General features: G+C 43.6%; 1 protein-coding gene across 1 annotated transcript in view; it reads left to right on the top strand.

The window, feature by feature from the left end:
- LOC134445612 (endoplasmic reticulum resident protein 27) overlaps nt 1–9757 on the top strand; it is a 12883-nt gene extending 3126 nt beyond the window's left edge. Inside the window, exons 3-7 of the mRNA XM_063194662.1 lie at nt 3437–3574; nt 6595–6711; nt 7136–7261; nt 8155–8352; nt 9713–9757. Of these exons, the coding sequence (XP_063050732.1) occupies nt 3437–3574; nt 6595–6711; nt 7136–7261; nt 8155–8352; nt 9713–9757 (624 nt within the window). The remainder of the gene's footprint in view (nt 1–3436; nt 3575–6594; nt 6712–7135; nt 7262–8154; nt 8353–9712) is intronic.
- The last annotated feature ends 883 nt before the right edge of the window (nt 9758–10640 follow it).

Genomic DNA, 10640 nt, shown 5'->3' with positions numbered 1-10640 from the left:
TTCTTCAGTCTGTATTAGTCGGGACAGTGAAGAATAGACAGGAAATGAGTAAGTGGGAGAGAGATGGGACAGGATTGGCTGAATTCAAACCTGGGGTAAAGTTTCTCTAAAGTGTAGTGTTTAGCTAGTTAGCAACTTGGGTAGTTGTCAATATGAAATTGCACGGCAAACAACAAAGTAGCTAACGTAGTTAGCAACTATTGCTTCGAGGACTCCCGGGTCCCAACGGGCAGTGAGTCCTTATATGGTAAAGAGGAAAACGGCAATCTCAAACAATATTGAAATGTAAATAAGTAGTCTTTATCTTCATAAAGCAAACAGGAATAAATGTGACATGTAACATTTCAGATCTATATGAAATGTGTCATTTATGAAAGAAATGACAGAATTGCTATTCCAGGTGGACTGTTAAGTGTGTGTCATGCCCCTGCATGTCACTTAAAGAGAAAATGGGTCGTGCTCTTAATGAGAAAACTAAACTGAATTGATTGAACACAGGCAGTGATATTGCAGTAGATGCTGTGGATTTGAGTGTCCACTGATTTATGACAGTCCCAAGACTCAAAGTGTTGCACCATGAGCCGCAAGCATACTAATAGCATTTTCTCTACGCCACAGCACCACTGAGGTCAAGCTAGTTCTTGTTTCTTACCGGTGTCACCCCCCTCCCCACACACACACACACACACACACACACACACACACACACACACACACACACACACACACACACACACACACACACACACACACACACACACACACACACACACACACACGCACCCTCCTCACCCGCAAACAAACAATAAACAAACAAAATAAACATGTGCGCTGCAGATCTGTATCGCTTTGTGACTATTCCGAGAGGACACTTGTGTGTTTTCTTCTGAGATAGCACACACCTTATTTTTCCCAAATAGGGGTTGTAGTAGGGCAGCATTAAAACTAGGTCAGCAAAGGTCCACAATGAATCTCACAATATTTGTATGAGACGTGGCAAATATTTGGTAAAGACTAACAAAGTGTCAGTGAGTCAGTGACATGGGAAAAAGTTGGAGTTTAATGATACGTTATGGACATGCAACACAATGAATCTCACAATATTTGTATGAGACGTGGCAAATATTTGGCAAAGACTAACAAAGTGTCAGTGAATCAGTGACATGGTAAAAAACCTGATTTTAATGATACGGTATAGACATGCAAACGCCTCTGTTTTGTCTATGTTTGTCCTTTTTGGCGTTTCACGGCACTCCGAGGACACAAGGCACGGTAAAAAAATATGAAAAGTGGGAAATATTTGGTAGAGAGTAAGAAAGTGTCAGTGACATGGGAAAAGTCTGTTTAATGATACGGTATGGTCACGCAAACGCCTCTGTTTTGTCTATATTTGTCCTTTTCACACCACTCCGAGGACACAAGGCATGGTTAAAAAATATGTGTGAGTCTCTCCCATATTGTATGATGTTGCTGCCGTCAGAGGCGGACTTACCCTTTGGCAAACCTAGGCAATTGCCTGGGGCCCTTACCAATGATACCCTCCATAGGGGCCCCACACCTGTCACACTAGTCGAAAAAAAAACGCACAAAATGTCGGCCTGATCTTATTTTGTCACTATATGTAAAGTTACTGAAGATACACACTGTATGAACAGCACCCTCACTCCTACCATGCCAATTGGTGATGTGGTTACTGAATGACTTTTGAGGGCCCCATGTTTATATGTTGCTCAGGGCCCCAAAATGGCTAGATCCGCCCCTGGCTGCTGTTTGCCACTTCTCTCTTTTGCAAATGACTTAAGCCCATGGCGTGGCGCGCCCAGGAAGTTCCCTCTCCATGCCAAAGCCAGTCAGACTCAGACAGCCTCCAGTCCACATAACAACATTGAATGGCAGGCAGTGTGCCTAGTAGAGCCCACAGTCACTCCATCAGACACACGGTACTGGTGTGTGTCCAGCCAGTGTTGCCAGGTTGGGCGGTTACGCGCCCAATTGGGCTGCTTGAGATGGCCGTCTGCGGGTAAAAACAGAAAAAATTTGGCCATGTGTGTTTTTTTTTTTTTGCAGTTTTATGCCCATAGAAATCAATGCAATTTGTTGAAATTGGGCAGAATTTGGCGCATTTTGGCAGATTTTCAGAACCTTTTGGGCGGGACTTGATCAGACACATCTGGCAACACTGGGTTCAACCAGGGAAGAGTGACAACAGAGGGGACAGGAAGGGACGTGTTGTGTTGCATTGTGGAGGCTGTGGAGGCCGTGCGGCATTGGCAAACGCCTGTCGCTGTAAACATAGACTGCTCAGCAACCTAACATGAACCTAAACACTGGGGCTGCCTGCGGAGTGGTGGCCAGTGACCTAGAGAGCAACCAGGGAGAGACAGAGGGAGAGGGAGCGCATGAGAGAGAGAGAGAGAGAGAGAGAGGGAGCGCATGAGAGAGAGAGAGAGAGAGAGAGAGAGAGAGAGAGAGAGAGAGAGAGAGAGAGAGAGAGAGAGAGAGAGAGAGAGAGAGAGTTTATGTAGAGTATGTGTTGTTTAGATTTGGTTTGGCTCGTGGTTTGATCCTGGTTTATCTTACGCTTCGGGGGTTACTGAGGCCAAACTCCTCTACGGCTCTCTTTCTGTCTACTTTATCTATCTGTGTGTGTGTGTGTGTGTGTGTGTGTGTGTGTGTGTGTGTGTGTGTGTGTGTGTGTGTGTGTGTGTGTGTGTGTGTGTGCGTGTGCGTGCGTGTGTGTATGTGTGTACGTGCCTGCATGTGTGCGTGTGTGTGTGTGTGTGTGTGTGTGTGTGTGTGTGTGTGTCTGTCTGTCTGTCTGTGGGTCAATCGGTCTGTGTGTCTGTGTGCTTGTCCTCACATGTTCCCATCCTCCACGTCCTCTACTCCACTAACTAGCATGGCCATGACTGAAGCAAGGGTGGTAAAGAAGGTAAATACTATATATGAGGAGTGAGGACCTCTCACACCCCTTCCATCAACCATATGAGTTGTTGCCCTCAGGTAGGAGGTTAAGGATGCCTTCATTTAAGACAAACAGAGCCCGCAAATCATTTATACCTACTAGTATATCCATGTTTAATAAGACAACTGTAACTTAGACTGAATAGCACATTGCACTTTGGTACTGAATAACTGCTCTTTACTGTGCTTTAGTTGGGTTTTTTGTCAACCTGTCTTCTTGTCCTATAGAGGAAGAGAGAGGGGGGGGGGGTTGTGTTTGTCTATTGTGTTCTTGTTTATTGTAATGTCTTTGTAATTGTGTCAGACGCACTGAAAATGGCACAGAACATTTTCCGAAAGGACAAATAAACAATCTATCTATCTATCTCTTGTATTCCCCGTCTGCAGGGGGAGGAGAGCTACGGCTACAAGGAGTTTGTGTCTGTGTGCTTGTCCTCACATGTCCTCATCCTCTTGTATTCCCCGTCTGCAGGGGGAGGAGAGCTACGGCTACAAGGAGTTTGTGGCGGCAGCTAGGGAGGTGAAGCCCATCCTGGTGGGCCTGTGCAGCAACAAGGACGTCTGGGAAAACTACAGCGTCACATCGGACACCATCGCCATCTTCAGAAAGGTCATTCTCCACAGTTATACACTACAGCAGTGGTTCCTAACCTTTTTTTCTTAACGCACCACCTTACCTGTGCCCAAGACAAGCCACGCACCCCCAACCCAAACTTCTACACGTGTACACGTGCTAAAAAAGGATTCAAGCCATCTTCAGAAAGGTCATTATCCTGTTTAACACTACACTACAGCATCACATCTGACACCATCGCCATCTTCAGAAAGGTCATTATCCTGTTTAACACTACACTACAGCATCACATCTGACACCATCGCCATCTTCAGAAAGGTCATTATGTAATTATACACTACAGCATCACATCTGATACAATCGTAGAACGGTCGTTATCCTGTTATACACAGTTATCTTACACGTGAGCTAGGGAAGCAGTTAGGGCTGTGCGATATATCAAATTTATATCGTGATATCGATATTGCTGTCAAACAATGTCACAGTATCATAGTATATTTGAAACAATATTTTTGTCATTTGTCTATACTACCAAAAGGTTGGTTACGCTAAAGCGCAATACATTCCCCTCCACTCGAGCCATTTTGAGTACAAAGCAGACTTGCTACCCAACTCTCATGCAGAACACCACTGTGTGTTTCTCTATGGCCCTCCACTCACACTGCTGAAGGGAGGGAAGATTGTGAGTTGTTTAACACAATGATTTGTGAATAAAGATTGTATAAAACTAGACTGCCTGTGCAGTCGCCTTCGACTGCTTAAGGTATATCCCCGAAACGCGACGCTTCCAGTCCCCCATCATTCCTACCACTCCCGTCCACCATTTCGTAAACGTATATGATACATACAGACGTGACATGACGTGCATAGGCTTAAAACCAAACGACTATTGTGAAAATGAAGCAAAAAATGGGGCAAATGGTACTACTGTTTTAATGGTTCAGTGGATATACCACATTAGGTACAGTGTAATAACCAGTGTAACAATATTTAATACAATGTAATTTTTTTACTTACATCATGTGTTTGTGCTTAAGTGGTATTACATGGTATTGCATATTGTTACACTGGTATTACACTATATTACATGGTATTGCATACTGTTACACTCGTTATTACACTGTACCTGATATTGCATATTGTTACACTGGTATTACACTAGTATTACTTGGTATTAAATATTGTTACATTGGTTATTACACTGTACCTAATATGGTAGATTCACTGAAATGGTGAACCATTAAAATAAGGTGTTACCGGGCAAATCAATCCACCCAGTCAGAAGTTATGGGCCAAATGAAAATTCCGCCATTTTGAAAGTGTTGTCTTCCAAACTCGAATAAGTTCATGAACCTACCCTAGAGCATTCACACACAAAATCTGGGACAAATCCATCCACCCGGTCAGTAGTTATGGGCCAAACAATAATTCAGCCATCTTGAATTCAGCCATCTTGAAATTGTTGACCTCCAAACTCGAATCAGTTCATGAACCTACCCTAGAGCATTCACACACCAAATCTGGGACAAATCCCTCCACCCGGTCAGAAGTTATGGACCAAACAAAAATTCGGCCATCTTGAATTCAGCCATCTTGAAAGTGTTGACCTCCAAACTCGAATCAGTTCATGAACCTGCCCTAGAGCATTCACCCAAAAAATCTGGGACAAATCCAAACATCCCTTCAAAAGTTATCGCGTTAACACGAAAGACCTTACGCGGCGGCGGCGGCACACGCAAAACCATTACATCCCCGACGCTCCGCGTTTCGGGGATATAAATATTGTGATATGAAAATTGACTGAAATAATCATGATATTGATAATTCTAATAATCGAGCAGCCCTAGAAGCAGTAGCCTACTCTGCTGCTTCTACTATGCATGTATATGATTCTGTGTCTGTGCCTCTCTTTGGCTCAGGTTGACACCCAGAGGAATTGAATATGAACATGAAATATGGTGACTGCTTTTGGGAAACGCGTACATTTTTTTTTTGGGCAGTGTACAGTGATGTGAAACCTGGATTTGTCAGGTTTTATCCAGCACCACATATTCCAAATATGACGGCCTAACTGAATGATCAGCTGGTGAAATTGTACAGGTGGAGTAGAGTAGTAGAGAAGAATATCATTTATTAATTCCGAGGGAAATTAAGGTGTCCAGTAGCATACATAGCCTACGTAAATACAGAAGAATACACAAAGACATTACACACAACATTGCACATGTATTCACCATGTATTCACAAAGTCAGATCTCTCTCTCTCTCTCTCTCTCTCTCTCTCTCTCTCTCTCTCTCTCTCTCTCTCACACAGACACACACACACACACACACACACACACACACACACACACACACACACACACACACACACACACACACACACACACACACACACACACACACACACACACACACACACACACTTACAATTAAAAAACTGAAAAATGTTCAAAGTGTCCAGGTGCAAAAGTCACTATGCATAGTCCAAGGAAGAAATCCGGGGTCGGGTATCAGTTGAAGAACAGGGAGTCCACAAGTTGCCCACACCCACACCCACACCCACGCACGCACACACACACACACAGTGGCACAAGAGGTGATGTACTGCTTGCTGTATTGAAAAACAGTCCGTGCAATAAAAGATAAAAACTAGGTCAATATGTGGCGCTGGATGGTAAACTAAAGATTCCAGGTTGCCCACCGCTGTCTGTGCATCTATTATCTGTGGATTTATGGGTCTCTTGCAGCCTTCAAGCAGCAAGTAAAGACTCTCGTCTTTCGTGACTATCTACTAGACTAATGTCTGAGCTGCCCTAGCCCCAGGCCAGACTCTTGACATAATGTGTATGTGTGTGTGTGTACTCTACTTTCCAAAAAAAAAAACCTAACCCTTCTTTGCATCTGCACTTGTTGTTCTGTATATTTCCTGTGCACTTTATATTTGCTAGTGTTGTGGGCTATGATAATATCCTCGTTTGAAAGTCGCTTTGGTTATAAAGCGTTTGCCAAATGTAATGTAATATGGGTCTGTATATGACTTTGCTGTGGTGCAGGCAGACGACGCTCAGGAGAGTTTGCGTCTTTCTGATGCCAAGAAAGTGGATTCCGATGGCTTAGTACGCTTCATGAAAATGAACGACGTTCGCTACCTCACAGAGTACAACCAAGTGGTAACCGCACCTTCATTCTCCTTTTTCCATCTCTGACAACACTAGACTTTTAATAATTTGTCACGTAAAAATGAGATTCAACTTTGCAATATTTCAATATTTGTCCGATACTTGTCCTATAACTATACTGCCCTACAAAGGCAAAGTGTAGTAACTAGTCACACATTTTTGTCAAACTTGAGTGGTCTTCATTACACCTCCTTTGTCTTGTGAAAAAGCCTTACGGTCCATATGTGTCCAGTTTAAGAGATACCATGTCAAATGTGCAGCAACTACAATATCTAAACCTACAACCAAGGCTTTGAAGGCATTTTTCTCAGTTTTAATGTTGGCGTAGTTACTGCACTTTGCCTTTGTAGCGCAGTATACTGTGGTGTAAGCTGTTTGTCATTTCTGTGGCTTCTCTTTCTCTCGCTGCCCTCAGACTGCTGTCGGGTTGTTCCAGTCGCGTGTGAAGACGCACGTGCTGCTGTTTGCCAACAGGGGGAGTGCCGACTACTCCAAGCTCCAGAAGAGGGTGGAGGCCGTGGCCCCGGAGTTCAGTGGAAAGGTCTGTGAAGTGAACAGCTGACATTAAAGGCCCAGTGTGTAATTATTAGTAGGTCATTTCCACTGCTTATGCTGCCCATTGAAAAAGTTAGTCTGGTAACACTTTGTAATAATGTCTGCTTATAAAGCATTAATAACACTTAATAAATAATGAATAAATGACGAACGAAACTTTAACAAATGTTTGTATTTAACTGGGAAATGTTACGTTTGCAAATTAATAAAAACACTCTTAAAAGGTTTGTAGAATGTAGTTAATAATAAAAATATTTGTTAAGGTTTTGTTCATCATTAGTTAATTATTTACCAAGTCTTCATTTGCAGACATTATTATAAAGTGTTACCGTTAATCTTTATCATTAATGCTTATTACCTGTAATTTTCAAAGTAGCAGTTAGTAATTTGTCCTCGATTGTAAGTCGCTTTGGTTATAAAGTGTGTGCAAATGCATGTAATGTAATGCAATGTAATTTAAAGGTTGATAGGAATGTTAGGATGGTTTGATTATATTGACACCTGTTCAATAATTAGCAGTGTATGTGTTGTTTTTCGAATTGGTATTTATAATGTTGCATTCCATTTTGGGTACAAAAAACATCTGCTTGATACTCAACTTAGGAGTACATATTGGGAATGTAAAGTTTGTGAAAGCCCAGACAATGTAGTAACATAGTACAGTACAACAAACTAACAAACATCACTCTCAACTTCTCTTCCTCACAATTTCATCTAATCTTTCATCATCTCTCATCTCCCCTCATCTTCCTCTCTGGGGTTGCCATGGCAATCTCTATCTCTCTCTCTCTCTCTCTCTCTCTCTCTCTCTCTCTCTCTCTCTCTCTCTCTCTCTCTCTCTCTCTCTCTCTCTCTCTCTCTACCTACTTTGTTTCTTAGTTCCTGTTTGTCCTGGTGAACGGCGCGGTGAAAGGAAATGCCAAGTCCCTGGGCTACTTTGGCCTGACGCCTCGTGACCTGCCCCGCGTGGGGCTCTACGACAGCGACCTGGACAAGAAGTGGCTGATGGGAAAAGGAGACGTCACTAAAGACAGTGTGCGGCTCTTCTGCCAGTCCTTCTTGGATGGAGAACTCCAGGTGAGCCACGGTAGCTAGCTGGGCCTAAAGAAATACGTCACTAAAGAGAGCGTGTAGGCCTTCTGCCAGTCCTTCTTGGATGGAGAACTCCAGGTGAGCCACGGTAGCTAGCTGGGCCTAAAGAAATGCGTCACTAAAGACAGTGTGCGGCTCTTCTGCCAGTCCTTCTTGGATGGAGAACTCCAGGTGAGCCACGGTAGCTAGCTGGGCCTAAAGAAATACGTCACTAAAGAGAGCGTGTAGGCCTTCTGCCAGTCCTTCTTGGATGGAGAACTCCAGGTGAGCCACGGTAGCTAGCTGGGCCTAAAGAAATGCGTCACTAAAGACAGTGTGCGGCTCTTCTGCCAGTCCTTCTTGGACGGAGAACTCCAGGTGAGCCACGGTAGCTAGCTGGGCCTAAAGAAATACGTCACTAAAGACAGTGTGCGGCTCTTCTGCCAGTCCTTCTTGGATGGAGAACTCCAGGTGAGCCACGGTAGCTAGCTGGGCCTAAAGAAATACGTCACTAAAGAGAGCGTGTAGGCCTTCTGCCAGTCCTTCTTGGATGGAGAACTCCAGGTGAGCCACGGTAGCTAGCTGGGCCTAAAGACGGGGGGGTGGGGAACCTTTTTCTTTTGAGGGGTCAATTCAAATTCCTCCAAGGGCCGTAGAAGTCTTCCAATACATGGGTTCACAGTGTTTGTAAACACGATATTGTGAGGAGGAGGGGGCACTGTGGCGCAGCGCGCTAAGCCCCCCACATTTGGGCTTGCATGCCCACGGGCACCCCGGTTCAAGTCCGGCCGGGGTTATTTCCCGATCCTCCCCCATCTCTCTCTCCCACTTACTTCCTGTCACCATCTCATACTGTCCTATCAAATACAGGCATAAAAGCCCACTGGCAGCCAACCATGTGAGCTAATTTTTTGACCGACGGCGGTTTGCAACAATCAGAGGTTGAGTTGTGCGCAGTTAGTTAGGGGAAAACAAAAATGTAGAACCCATGTATAAAAAGGCCTCAAGGGCTGTAAACGGCCCTCGAGACACAGGTTCCGCACCCCTTGCCTAAATAAATGCACAGTATGTTGCTGGGAGAGAGAGAGAGAGAGAGAGAGAGTGAGAGAGAGAGAGAGAGGGAGAGATAGAGAGATGGAGAAAGAGAGGGAGAGAGAGAGAGATAGAGAGAGAGAGAGAGGGCTGTATGTATGCAAGAGTGAGCTATACATGGTTAATATATGTGTAAGGATGTGTGATGTGTGTAATGTCTTGTGTGTAATGTCTTCTGTATTTATGCATTTACAGTGTGCTACTTGACACCTTAATTTCCCCCTGGGTACAATAAATGATACTCTACTCTACTCTCTCTACTCAACTTTTACAGAAAACACCTCAAGCCGGGGAACCCGAAGGCAAAACAGAACTCTGAGTACACAGCTGGATCAAAATAAACTATTTTACTGTAAAACATGTTTGTCATTTGCTGTAATTTGCAACATCTTTGTTGTGCCATATACCACCTACCCACAACAATCATCCAATCAGTGCTCGTACTCAAAAGACATTTAAATGCAGTGTTGTTACAGGTGCCCTGTCAAAGTCCAGCTACTCTAGATGCTATAATCAAGTGCCGGTGCCCCATGCACGTCCATACTCGGTCATCACTCCATATAACACATACTGTAAATGACATACAGTCCCAGGAAAAAGTTTGTACACCCTTTGAAATTTCTTACATTTCTGTCAAAATTGATCATAAAACATGGTCTGATCTTCCCGGAAATCTCAAGAAGGAACAATCAGAGTCTGCTTTAATTAATTCCATCCAAACATTTACATGTTATAATATTTTTATTGGTCATAAGGCCATAACATTCACAGGAGAGCAGGGCATAAGTAAGTACACCCTTGCATTAAGTAGGTTTTAACCCTCAGTTAGTTGAAATATCATCTACCAGACTTGTCCTGTAGTTGCAGATCAGATTAATAAAACAATCTGTTTGTATCTTGTCTCCCTCTTCTTTAGAGAACCGCCTCTCGTCAGCAAGGTTTGTGAGATGTCTGGAGTGCATAGCTTTCTTGACTTCATGCCATATAATCTCAATTATTTTTTGTCAGGGCTTTGACTGGGCTATTTCAGAATGTGTATTTCATTATTATGAAGCCATTCTAAAGTCGATTTGCTTCTAAATGATGGGTTGTTGTCACATTTCAGGACCCATACTCTTGTGTGCTTCATCTGTGTGACAGACTTCCTCACGGTTTTTTCTGTAAAATATCACAATAAACTTGAGTTCATTGTTCCAATGATG

Source organism: Engraulis encrasicolus, chromosome 1 (assembly GCF_034702125.1).
Source record: "Engraulis encrasicolus isolate BLACKSEA-1 chromosome 1, IST_EnEncr_1.0, whole genome shotgun sequence".
In the NCBI taxonomy this organism is placed as follows: domain Eukaryota; kingdom Metazoa; phylum Chordata; class Actinopteri; order Clupeiformes; family Engraulidae; genus Engraulis; species Engraulis encrasicolus.
The sequence above is the reverse complement of the archived record's forward strand: the minus strand, read 5'-3'. Positions and strand labels throughout refer to the sequence as shown.